This window comes from Schistocerca cancellata, chromosome 5, assembly GCF_023864275.1.
Source record: "Schistocerca cancellata isolate TAMUIC-IGC-003103 chromosome 5, iqSchCanc2.1, whole genome shotgun sequence".
Lineage (NCBI taxonomy): Eukaryota > Metazoa > Arthropoda > Insecta > Orthoptera > Acrididae > Schistocerca > Schistocerca cancellata.
The window spans coordinates 205,743,414-205,757,608 of record NC_064630.1 but is presented as its reverse complement, the minus strand read 5'-3'; the positions used below and the strand labels follow the sequence as shown (position 1 = coordinate 205,757,608).

General features: G+C 39.6%; 1 protein-coding gene across 6 annotated transcripts in view; it reads right to left on the bottom strand.

Moving 5' to 3' along the window:
• LOC126187571 (major facilitator superfamily domain-containing protein 10) overlaps window positions 1–14,195 on the bottom strand; it is a 161,665-nt gene that overhangs the window by 70,166 nt on the left and 77,304 nt on the right. For all 6 annotated transcript variants that reach the window (XM_049928731.1, XM_049928735.1, XM_049928734.1 and 3 more), the window contains exons 4-6: window positions 12,830–12,988; window positions 12,559–12,741; window positions 2,136–2,241 (exon numbers count right to left, since the gene is read on the bottom strand). In XM_049928731.1, coding sequence (XP_049784688.1) covers window positions 2,136–2,241; window positions 12,559–12,741; window positions 12,830–12,988 — 448 coding nt within the window. The remainder of the gene's footprint in view (window positions 1–2,135; window positions 2,242–12,558; window positions 12,742–12,829; window positions 12,989–14,195) is intronic.

Here is a 14,195-nt window from a genome sequence, read left to right as displayed (position 1 = left end):
TCAGAGGCCATCAGTGAGTATGAAATCCTGATTGACTCAATTTTCCTTATTGCCTTCCTGCATGTGCGCTGTCCTCATCACCAGGAGAAATTTTAGTGTTTTAACACATTTCCCAATCCAACAACACATTTATGATTTAAAAAGTTTCTTCAAATTATGGTTCTAGTACATGCAGTTATCAAGGACGTTAGTGGCTAGGTGCAACCACAGTAGGAAGTAACATAAGGAGTTATCTTCCACTATCCATAAGGAGCTACTGACACTTTTCTCAGTTTTGCTGATGTGTGAGCGAAACACACAGACAAATGAAGCAACTAATGTTAGCAGTTATGGTTTAAAAACACATGTAATAGATATCAGTATTTATAGTGAAAAATCTACTTTTAATTCTTCCAGAATGCTCTATGTCCAAGAATGATTACTCTGTATGAAAAACATGAAGGACCTATCAATTGTGAAATGTCAACTTTCTCGGCCAGAAATGTCACAATAAAATTTTCTGGGCTATTATGCTATGACCTAATGGATTTCACATATAAACTCAATGTTTCGTACCCATTTGCGGAAGACATTTCCGAGGGGGATTGTAGCTTCTTTGAGTGCCCGATTCACACCCTGGGTTGCTACCGAGTCGGATGAGAATCTGACACTCAAAGAAGCTACGCTACCCTTTGAAAAGGTCTTTCACATATGGGGACAAAATATTGGGTTTAAATGCGAAATCCATTCAACAATGGCATAACAGCCCAGAACATTTTAATAATTGTGAATCCATCAATTTTGGCAAAAATAGGCACTGGGCCTCCCAGTGTATGACATACTGGCATCAGACAAAACGTTTATTTCCTTTCAAGAAATCCTCTGGAAGAACACCCTTGTATATATCACAGTATTTGACAAATTTCAACTTGATACCTCTACCAGTTCCTGAGAGAAAGGGGGCCTCAACAGATGGAAACCAAGTTATCATGTAAGGGTTTCACTTTTACTGAAAGGCATGGAAGCCTAGACAAAGAGGACACAGTGCTGACAACAAACACCTTGTAGAGAGAAGAATCCGTAACAGGAAAATTTCAACTGACAGAGACAATTGCTCATCATATCAGGTCATTTGTTATCATTCTTCCTGAAGTATTTTCATAACACCTTAACATCTTGTTACGTTACACAGAATAACACACAAATAACATTATCCGATTTCAACAGATCTGTCAAGCAACAAATAAACCTGTTGTCAGAAATGAGAGGGGGCGGGGGAGGGGGGTGAGGGAATGGGAGGGGGCGAGGGAATGGGAGGGGGCGAGGGAATGGGAAGGGGGCGAGGGAATGGGAGGGGGCGAGGGAATGGGAGGGGGCGAGGGAATGGGAGGGGGCGAGGGAATGGGAGGGGGCGAGGGAATGGGAGGGGGCGAGGGAATGGGAGGGGGGCGAGGGAATGGGAGGGGGCGAGGGAATGGGAGGGGGCGAGGGAATGGGAGGGGGGCGAGGGAATGGGAGGGGGCGAGGGAATGGGAGGGGGCGAGGGAATGGGAGGGGGCGAGGGAATGGGAGGGGGCGAGGGAATGGGAGGGGGCGAGGGAATGGGAGGGGGCGAGTTGGAGGATGAGGAGAGAGGAATGAGGAGGTGGGTTGGCATTATCTGTTGATAATCATAATATGAGAAAAAAAACTATTTTACGAGTTGTGCTTGTAACTGCATGTATGACACTAGGCATTAAACATTTCTCCTTAGAACAATAATCACTCCAAGCATACAGTGGAGAGTGACCTTAGGGACGTAGAAAGATGTCAGACGTATATTACATTTAATTATCTGTTGTATACTTCATTTAATTTAAATGTAGTACAATTAAATTAACACAATCAAGGATTACTGTATTACAATTCTAATTCAAAATAACCTGACACATTTAAAAGTTTCTGTGTACATATTTTGCAATATAGTAGAAATTACCAAACAGAAAGTCATTTAATTCAGTTTAAAACTTCAATAAATTTCTTACATGACATTTTATATGCTCTGGCAAGTTGTTGGTATTTAATTCACCGTATCATCTTCCTTCATACACAGCTCTTGTCTAGTTTCTAGAATATTACCATACAGAATTTCGTTCTGAACTTATTGAGTTCTTTACCTTCTTTTGAGATGTTTTTAACAGCTCTGAAGAGAAATAAATCCGGAATGCTGATGTATGCAGCTGCTTGGCTTAAGCTTCCAGCCACAGAACTTGCCCTTTTGTTCTGATGAAAAAATAAAAAACACACAATCCTAATGCATTCTAAAATAAGAAAGTAAAATATCTGCAATGCCCTATTTTTTGAAATGAAGACTGATCATTAGTTATCTCATCACTGTTATCACTAGCAGCAGCTGATCAAGTAGCATAATCCATATGTATTATAAAAATATACATATACTATGTGATCAAAAGAATCCAACATTTGGCTGAAAAGGACTTACAAGTTAGTGGCACCTTCCATCAGTAATGCTGGAATTCAATATTGTGTTGGCCCACCCTTAACCTTGATGACAGCTTTCACTCTCGTAGGCATGCACTCAATCAGGTGCTGTAAGGTTGGTTGGTTAGTTGGTTTGGGGAAGGAGACCAGACAGCGTGGTCATAGGTCTCATCGGATTAGGGAAGGATTGGGAAGGAAGTCGGCCGTGCCCTTTCAGAGGAACCATCCCAGCATTTGCCTGGAGCGATTGAGGGAAATCACGGAAAACCTAAATCAGGATGGCCGGACGCGGGATTGAACCGTCGTCCTCCCGAATGCGAGTCCAGTGTGGTGCTGTAAGGTTTCTTGGGGAATGGCAACCCATTCTTCACAGAGTGCTGCACTGAAGAGAGGTACCGATGTCTGTCGGTGAGGCCTGATACGAAGTCAGCATTCCAAAACATCCCCAAAGTGTTCTATAGGATTCATGTCAGGACTTTGTGCAGGCCAGTCCATTACAGGGATGTTACTGTTGTGTAACCACTCCGCCACAGGCCGTGCGTTATGAACAGCTGTCCGATCATGTTGAAAGACGCAATCGCCATCCCTGAATTGCTTTTTAACAGTGGGAAGCAAGAAGGTGCTTAAAGCATCAATGTAGGCCTGTGCTGTGGTAGTGTCACACAAAACAAGGGGTTCAAGCCCCCCCCCGCCCCCCCTATGAAAAACATGACCACACCATAACACCACCACCTCCGAATTCTACTGTTGGCGCTACACAAGCTGGCAAATGTCGATCACTGGGCATTCACCATACCTACAACCTGCAATGAGATTGTCACATTGTGATTCGTCACTCCACACAATGTTTTTCCACTGTCCAATCGTCCAATGTTTACGCTCCTTACACCAAGCGAGGCGTCATTTGGCATTTACTGGTGTGATTTTTGGCTTATGAGCAGCCACTCAACAACAAAACCCAAGTTTTCTCAACTCCCGCCTAACTGTCATAGTACTTGCAGTGGATTCTGATGCAGTTTGGAATTTCTGTGTGACAATCTGGATAGGTGTCTGCCTATTAACACATTACGACCCTCTTCAACTATCGGCAGTCTCTGTCAGTCAACAGATGATGTCGGCCAGTCCGCTTTTGTGCTGTACGTGTCCTTCACGTTTCCACTTCACTATCACATAGGAAACAGTGGACTTAGGGATGTTTAGGAGTATGGAAATCTCGCGTACAGACATATGATGCAAGTGATACCAAATCACCTGCCCATGTTCGAAGTCCGTGAGTTCTGCACAGTGCCCCAATCTGCTCTCTCACGGTGTCTAATGAGTACTGAGGTTGCTGATATGGAGTACCTGGCAGCACAATGCACCTAAATGAAAAAACATATGCCTTGGGGGGCGTCTAGATACTTTTTATCACACAGTGTATGTATGTATGTATGTATATAATAGAAGGAAACATTCCACGAAGGAAAAATATATCTAAAAACAAAGATGATGTGACTTACCAAATGAAAGTGCTGGCAGGTCGACAGACACACAAACGAACACAAACACACACACAAAATTCAAGCTTTCGCAACAAACTGTTGCCTCATCAGGAAAGAGGGAAGGAGAGGGAAAGACGAAAGGATGTGGGTTTTAAGGGAGAGGGTAAGGAGTCATTCCAGTCCCGGGAGCGGAAAGACTTACCTTAGGGGGAAAAAAGGACGGGTACACACTCGCACACACACACACACACACACACATATCCATCCATCAAACTCTTTGTCTTTAAATATGTCTGCTTGTGTCTGTATATGTATGGATGGATATGTGTGTGTGTGTGTGTGCGCGCGCGCGCGCGAGCGCAGCGCGCGCGCGAGTGTGTACCCGTCCTTTTTTCCCCCTAAGGTAAGTCTTTCCGCTCCCGGGACTGGAATGACTCCTTACCCTCTCCCTTAAAACCCACATCCTTTCGTCTTTCCCTCTCCTTCCCTCTTTCCTGATGAGGCAACAGTTTGTTGCGAAAGCTTGAATTTTGTGTGTGTGTTTGTGTGTCTGTCGACCTGCCAGCACTTTCATTTGGTAAGTCACATCATCTTTGTTTTTAGATATATGTATGTATGTAAATACGTACTCCTGAACCACTGGATCGATTTGAACCAAACTTTGTACACGTATCACTTGCTGTCTGGAAAGAAATGCTGTGGGGGAAGAACCACATACTTATCAAAGGGGTGGGTGTGGAAAAGATTCTCGCTGATGCCCCCTCCCCCACAACGAAAGGAAAAAAGTTAATAGCTTACTACATTATCACCACAATGCAGTAAAACTGCCACATCAGGCATAGTATTTTAATTTATTGCTTCTTTACTACTAACTATTCATGACACCTTTTGCAGACAGTATTCACATATACCATTGAATGTACATGCAGAATCATAGGATTGATGACACATAGCTCAGGAGATAAGATATCAAACATTGAGCTATGTGAAAACAAAACTGCACAGCAAAATTTGCTAGCTGAAATATGCATACCCAACAGCTGGGTCCCCCTCATCCTTACCCCCTTCCCAATCCACACATTCTTCTAAAGAAAAAACTGACAGTTCCAAATAATAGGATTTTTTTTTTGTCTGCCAGCAGTACTTTGAATACCTAATTCCTGAAAGTAAGTATTGGCCAACCATTGTCTCTCTTTATAATGTTACAGTTTTCTCAAGTGATTGTTTTTGTTTGATACAAATAGCACGACGAACACAAACATATACATACCAAGACAAACCTCTCAATAGGATGAAATGGCAATTAAAAACTTAGTGGAAACAGAGAATTCAAGCTCAGAATGAAAGAGGAAATCAGCTGTGACATTTTCAGAGGAATCATTGTGACTTTTGCCTTAAGTCATTCTGTAGAATCTTTAATCTGGATGACCAGTTAAGGATTTGAAATGTATTCTTCACAAATGTGTGTCTGATTTTGATATGTCACAACCACAGTACCACCTAGCTGTCACAATAGAATAACTATTCGATACAATTTACTTGAGACAATTCTAACAGACAATAAAGAACTGAAGTATCTACTAATAACTGAAGCTAACAACTTAGCGCTCTTCTACAAATCAAAAGACTAATACAAAAACAGGGTTGTAGCACATAGAATGTACGTCAATGATAAAACCAACACATTATGGACTACTGAAATGATATGGCATTTTAGAATCCAGTTTAATCTAGTTTTACAATATTAGTAAATATATGGAAAAATAGGAAGCACATTCCATATGCTAAGGCTTACCTGGAAACTACAAGACGAAATAGGAATGCTGAAATGATAGCACAAGTCATACTAGCGTATTTACTAAACTTTAGGTTTCATAATGAAATAAATGAAACCGTGGCTGAGCAGTTTTAAATCCATTCTAAACTCTCCAACACTTACAATGGCAGTCAATATTCACACCCATCTGAATTCTCTACTCTGTCTGATGTCAGTAAATTTAGGACTAATGTTACAAAGACAGTGATACTGGCATCAATATTAATGGTAATGTATTATTGTGATTTACTCAAGAATGTGACTTTTCACTGCACTATTGGCTGGAGAATAATTTTCATTTACCTTATTCCATGCGATAAAACATTATGAGGGGAACTTCTAAAATTATTTTTTTGAAAATATTCATTTTGTGCTAACAACAAACACTAGTGTGCTAAGGGCACCAAAATAGATGGCCTTCAGAATCAACAAGTCTTAACTTCGAAACACTACATTTGAAGTAAATGAAAGTAACAAAATTTCTATAGGCTGGCAACAACACATCAAAATATGAAATGAAACAATAAGATTCAACCACAAGTGAAAGTAGTACATAGAACGTGAAATATTTGTGTGATTCACAGTTGAAGTGTCATAACAGAAAAAATAAGGTCATAAGGCGGATGCAGCCACCTTGCATTGTAGCTGGTCTGCAAAGAAGGTGTAGATGTTACATACAAACATGTAACAAAGCAGCAGCAGGATAAAAAAATGAAAGGTGTGAAAATGCACCAGCTTTTGGGCCCAGTGGCTCCTCCTCTTGGCAGAAGGGTTGACGGGAACGGAAAAGGGATGAAAGAAAAGGACTGGTGAAGTTTAGGAAGGGGCAAGAGTTATGGAAAAATCACTAATAAATCTGGGTCAAGGGTGACTTGCTCAATGAGTAATCTCCCCTGATCCAGTGTTTTGCGCAACTTTTCTGTAACTGGCCCCCTTTCCTAAATCTCACTAGTCCTTTTCCTTCCCTTCAATCCTTCTGCCATGAGGAGAGGTGGTGAAAGTCTATACCACTGACAGAGGAATAGTTACGTGTATATTTGTATTGTACTGCGATGTTGTTACTGCTCATTGCAATGTATGATGAGAAGGGAAGAGGGTATGTCAACTGTTGGCTCCATGCAGCCAATGAAGGAGCAGTTGACAGAGAGAACTGTCACATTTTCACATCAATGTATCACAATCTCTGAAATTGTAACATTCTGAAGAAATGAGCAAATATTTAGACAACCAAGATTACTGATTTAATTTAAGCTGTGCTAGTATGTACCAACCTAAAAACAACCACATAATTTGTGACATTCAAAAGAAACAAATATATGCAACAACAAAGTTCATTAATTTAATTTTTGTAACACTACCTTATTCAAACTTAGCCTAAAACTTGGGGTAAGCTACAAATCAGACACAGCACAACCAAGTGTTTTTAGCTTTCACATTCATTGGCTTCACCAACACACCAATCCTTTTATCATTCCATATTACGGTGCAGACATTGATTATTTTTGTTCATAAACAAAATAAATATTTTTCCACAAGACAGTTTTATGTTCAGTCACAATGAAAAACAACTTTTACTGATATTGCTGACTGCAATATATATACTGCCACTCTTTAACAATCTGGGGTGTCTCCTTTAGTAATCTTTTGAAACCACTGGTCACCTTCTGACCAGTGACTGAAATTTAACAGCAGCAGGCTACCAAAGTAAACATCCCCAAACACATCAAGAGCCACAATAGGGCTGATTATCTAATGATGACACAAACTTTGAAACCATTTAACAGCTGAACAAGTTTCTAGTGATTGTGACTCGATATTAAATAATCTTGTAAAAACTGACAATCATTGACCCCACAGTCATTTGGCTAACTTACAAAAATTGTTTTTCTGTTCTAGGACATAAGTGCCTTACCATTTATTCATATTCAGAGTCACGCCACTACTGTATTTGCTGAGAAAAATGAACCCAAGAACCAAAACTCCAATACTCAGCAATTTTACACACAGTGGACTACAATTTTTTGGTGTACACTGCCAAACTACATTTATTTTGTAGTTTCAACTTTTTCACGAAGTATTTATCATGCAGTATCTCTGTAATCATAACTGCTATTTAAAAAAGTATTTAATATCTTTAACTAATAAGAGTCGCTAAACCTGAAATGGGAACAGAACATGCAAGTACCATTCTCTTTCTATAACCACACTGATTTCTAGCAACACACTTCAACAGCTTAGTTGCAACATCCAAGCCCCAAAAGTAACAATTCTCACTCTGGACTGGTGTCAATGAGCTCCAATTTGAAGAACTCACTGTACTGCATTGCAGGTTCCTACCTCCCATCGAAAAACAATACAAAAAATACACTGCTTCACAACTTTTAAGGAACAGAAATGTTGTTCGACAGGAATAATCACAGGTAATGATGGCTGACATGAAACACAGTAAATATGTAATAGAGATGCGGTGGTATATTTATAACAAAAAATGGTACTGTTTCACTACGAGGGCAAGCAGGATAACAGACGTAAATAACCTTGATATTCGTCACAGGAAAACCCCTAATGTTAATGTCATTTTCAGACTGTCTGTGAGGAATGTGTGCTCCTTGGACACTAATGCACATTTTGTCCCTGTTTTTCATACTGGCCACCAAACCATTAACTGGAGGATATTGCCCCAATCTTCAGTTCTCAGTTCTTGCATGGTTCAGGGAGTGGGTGTTCATTGAGAACCACATCTACCAAGAGCATCCCAGGCATTCTTTATAGGGCTTAGGTCCAGGCAGTATACAGGCCATGCCACACTTTCAATATCTGCATTTTCCTCTGCAACCAACATCAGTGGTCCTGTTGTGACAATGCAAGCTGGGATAATTTTGCTTCCCCCCTTGTTTTGCCATCTGCCTCCTTAAACTCATTTTTTCACTTTTAACTAATTAGCATTAACATATGTGAGAATAATCTGCATTTCCATAAAAGAGAACGGTTGGTCCTCAGTTTTAAAGAATATAACACCAGATCTAATTTTGTGCTTAGTTTTATGTATGTAATTGATTTTCTAATTTATTTTGGTTATGCCTAGTTAATACTTTTGTTATAGAGTGAAATTAGTAATTGTTTCATACCTTAAATTTTATTTTGAGTAATAAAAAATATAAATTCCATACTGAGGATAAACATTTGGAGGAACAACTAATTGTATTCTTAAAGGATATATTTGGCCCTATTCGAAAACATGTTAGCAAAGCCAGCCCTTAATTAATTCCAAAGTAATTAACAGTTTTGTCAGAAGTATTGTTTGCGTAATGATATTTGTTAATTTCATGATTTAAACAAATAATTTGGCCGAACTCTTGTAGTAGAACGAACTGTTAAAAAGAACCAATTTTTTGATGTGTTCAGTTAATTTAATGAGTTAAGTTTTAATTGTAATTTCGGTTAACTTCAAACATTGTGTAGTTTCAGTACCTATGATTGTGAGGATATATAAGGGCCCGATTTTTAGTCCTGAGACAGTCAGTCCACGGCTGAGTTTCTGATGAAAAAACTGTTTTGGTTATAACAACAACAATCCATCAACTTAGCTGCGAAACAAGTTGAACACAATTACCGTATTTACTCGAATCTAAGCCGCACTCGAATCTAAGCCGCACCTGAAAAATGAGACTCGAAATAAAGGAAAAAAAAAATTTCCCGAATCTAAGCCGCACCTGAAATTTGAGACTCGAAATTCAAGGGGAGAGAAAAGTTTTAGGCCGCACCTCCAAATCGAAACAAAGTTTGTCCATTGTAATATGAGACACAATTTAGGTCGAATGAATGACGATACAGCTACAGTAGTTTGGTTCGAGTTGTAAGCTTAGCAGTTAAGCTTTATCACGTAGCCATTGCTATGCGTCAGGCGCTCCGTCCGTATTTATACGGGTGCCCTTCCTTTTTCACGTGCTTCGTCTGGTTTGAATCGATTGCTTATTTTGCTTTGATCTGATAATTGCCGTTCTCTTTGTTATAGGTGTTTGCGTCACTCTTAAGCTGAAAATACATTACTGCACTGTGTCATGCATTGTTTGTCGCATTCTGATAGTGCGTGGTTACGGCCTCTCGCGGAACGGCTTGCTTCTGTGCGCGCTACCGCCGCGTACAATTTAAAAAAAAAAGAGGAATCGTCTCATTAGCGAAACAATGGCAAGAGACCGCAATTTGTTGTTACTTACACTGCTGCTTTCTTTGATAAAAATCAACAAGAATCAAATAATAGACTGCGTATGATAGAACATGTTTTGAACGAAAGTTAGGCAAAAATTTTTCTCCGTTTGAAAATCTTTGCGGTCGCATCTTGATTACATCAAATTCTGCACAGAAATTAGAGTCATTTTAGATTTAAAAATCTAGTCACTTGCCGTGCTTCATTTCTGACTGTATCACTATTAGGCATAAGAATAATACGAATATAAACATAACACGATACGTATATTCTTCCGCGTTTGCTGTTGTCTCACTCTAGTTTCGTAGTTTATTAGGCAGATAGGATTTAAATGAGATAGCAGCAAACACGAAAGAATACATGGCAAAATGTTTATATTCGTATAATTCTTATGGTGAAGAGAATACTGTATATTATTCAAATTTCATCAGGTTCCTATTAGCAACCATCTCTTCTCACAGATAGGAAAAAATTCAGAACGTAGAGTTGGCCATATTGACAAACATCCCAGTCTTGCCAGTCAGATTTTCGTAGTACACTGAAATTGTGCTACACTCGAAGATGAACAATACGGAATTTGTATTTACTTCGTTGGATAATGTATGAAAATGCATTGGTCGAAACTCGCGGCGGAGAAAAAAAAGCTCGTCTCCCACTTTTTTTTTTAATTTATTTGCTGACGCTGAGATTTTGGCGCCAGTATTTATCCTTGTGCCTACAAAGCATGTCTGCCTAGCGCTACATATATTCGGCAGCAGAAGTTAGTTGTGGCGGCATGTACCCACATTTTTCATAACTTCTGCTTGCTTTGCACTCGATTCTAAGCCGCAGGCGGTTTTTTGGATTACGAAAACCGGAAAAAAGTGCGGCTTAGATTCGAGTAAATACGGTAGTCCGTGTGTTAAAACAATAACAGTGTGTGTTTCATACATACCCAATTATTCCGAAAGAAGTGCGAATTATGTGGTTATTTTTTTACTGTTCACAGATATTCAACAGTAAACTATTGTACCAGTATGTGGATGTTTGCCTACAACCTATTAATGAAGCTTCTCGAAAGTTAAACAACATGGCACTGGCCATATAACTATGTATTATTGGAGGGTTGTGAACTGCGAAAGTAAAAGTAGAGAACCGCGAACGTAAAAGTAGAGAACCGCGAACGTAAAAGTAGAGAACTGTGAAACGCAACTGTGCACCTGTCAGCTACATTATTTAAGGTAGTCAGTGTCAAAATTACAAACCCCATTTATCAGTCAGTGTAGCATCGCAGTATGTTGACACCGAGGACAATCAATGAAGAAATAAAGAAGGCAAACGTCACATTGTGTGGTAGGACACTGTCGCCCATCAACAAAAGGTCAAGTCCTATTGTACATACAGACAGACAGACAGATATGAACCAGAATAATTTCCCAGCATTACCGCTATGCTGTAATAATACCTTGCTCAAAGATATGTGATGGTGTTTGCCCATTGTACGTAATGCCTGCCCACATCATAACACCTAGGCCATACCAACAACGTTCATGAAAGTTCTATGGTGTGGAATGGAATGTCTCCCCACCCACAGTAACTGGTGACCAGAATCACTTGCAACAGCGAAGCGCCATTCGTTGGAGAACACAACTCTGTACCATTGTTGCTGACCCAAACCAACATGCTCCCTACACCAACTAACTCTTTCTTGGTGATGGAGTGGTTGAAGTGGGATTCATTTAACAGGCTTCCAAGCATACAACCAGCCTGATTTAACTGCTGCAAAATAGTTGTGGCAAATAAGCGTGAACTAGTAGGGGTTGCAAGGTCTGCAGCAATTTGCCTAGGAGTGAGATGTCTGTTCCTTATTGTGACTAGAACTATGTAATAAATTCTCTTGGGATTTGATGGACAGTTTATAACCATCTGCACGTATTTGCTTAGCATAGCCATGCATATCCAACTTGAGCAACTTTTTCAATTTCAGGATGACACTTCTTGACACACCCACTACTGTGACCACAGTAGCAACACTGACTAGCTTCGAGCTGTCCACTGCTTGGCCACAATCGTAAGCACTCAAATGATGCCTTGCTGTCGTTTTATCATACCACATGGGATGTTTCAATAATTGTATCCAGAACACGCACAATCAAACACTATACTGCATGAACTGACTAGCGCACACACAGGTTTCAGGCACCACTGCAGGTAACACATCCCACTATCTACATTTCCTTTTACTATCACTGGCCAGGTAGTCTGTAGCAATTATGGGTTGTTCCGTAGCAATTTAAGAGTCATTGCAACTGCCAGGCAGCATAATAATGTGTGACAAAAAAATCTATATTAGTGCTACCAACTACTAGCTTTCCTCTCACCAAACTATTAAGGAATCACATATACCAACCACCATTATGTACTCTCATGGCATTCAGTATATAAATTTTTTAAGGGCAGTAGAGACAAAAGTTTAATCTCTCTCTCTCTCTCTCTCTCTCTCTCTGCAATGATTTGTCTTCATTTCAGGAATGGATCACTAGCAGGAAGAAATATTACACATTTTGAAAGCTATTCTGCAACAAGAAGTTACAAGAAAAATTCAATATGTATACCTTTGGCAGAGTCTCCTTAAAAAACAGTGTAATAAATAACACATCAAGCAGCGATAATCCAAAAGCAAACAGTGCCGGAGTGACAAACCAGTCACCAGACTGCCCTTGTGCCCATCTTGCAAACATGGCTCCAATCACAGGACCAACTATGAAGCCAACAGAAAAGGCAATACCAACAAGGGCCTTGAACAGGAAAAATAAGAAAAAAAAATCACATACAGATGTCATGAAACATTCTACAATTAAGACAAAGCAATAAAAATTCAATTACCATCCCGCGTCCTCTAGTAGCAGATGATGATATGTCTGTAATGATTGCCATAGACAGACTAACATTTCCCTTGCTTATTCCTCCAATAATTCTTGCAAAGACAAAAAGCAAAAATGAGCTGGACAAGGCCCACAGCACGTAAGAAAATGAAATTCCAATCTAAAACAAAAATTACAGAAGTTGAAAAAGAACATTTGCAGTACCTGAACATTAAGCATTTAAATTTGTTTCTACATCTAATTAAGCAGCATTATAATTATTTCCTGCTCTTAATAATACTTGCAATGTCTTGACCACCTTAAATAACTGTTTGTCCAGATGCAAATTACAAAATGTTTCCAGCAAATGTTATTTAGCCGTCAGGGGGATATCAACTGCCTTCATTGTAGCATTGTTTTTTTACAAAGATATGAACAGCGGTATGACTTTTTTAAATGGCACTCTGTATTTTTTAATTGGTTATTCAATTCCTCTCCTAAAGACCTATTTAAAAATGTATCACATGTACCATTTACTGAAACACAACATTATTAATTAAATAACACAACAATGACGTTCCCAGCATTTAGTGCAGGTACTCGGGGTAATGGAACACATCCACCTGCTGATGATGACAGAGGACAAATGTAAACACAAGTTGAATGCACACCCATCATTCCATCAACCGTCGTCAGTCCAAGAGTTGTGCAAGTAGAATGTACACCTATGAAAAAAAGACTCATCTATGGGGAATGTAAGTTAGCAGAACAGTAATTGCAATACTGTTTTCTTATGTACAGGTACATTTAGTACAGTAGTTGGTGCTTTTAAATACTGTTGTGTAGAGTAGGCATACAGTAAAGGCTGTCCTCCTTGCAAACTGCATCAACATAACATTTCTTTTATTGCTGTTTTTGTTCTTGTTGTTGAAGGTAGGAAAAATGCTACACAGGAAGTGGGACTGTACAGAGAGCGATATCTTGACAAGAACCCACCTTCCTGATGAATGTTTTCTCGTCTTGTTGCGACGTTTCAGGAAATGTGAAGTTTTAATCCACAACAATGCAATCATCGTAGTACTCACACAGACGAAGCTGCCGAAGTTACTGTTCTCGCTTCCGTGGCTATGAATCCACATGTGAGCACATGACAGCTTGAACACGAGATTGCCATTCCTAAAACCAGTGTACATCGTATTCTTACATGCCACCAGTTCCATCCTTGCCATGTACACCTACATCAAGAATTGCATGGGAATGGTTTCCAGAACCGTGTACAGTTCTGTCAGTGGGCACAACAGCAAATACTTGCCAACCCAAGCTTCTTCTCCAATGTTTTATTTACCGATGAATGTTCCTTCTCAAACAAAGGACAGGTAAATAGAAGG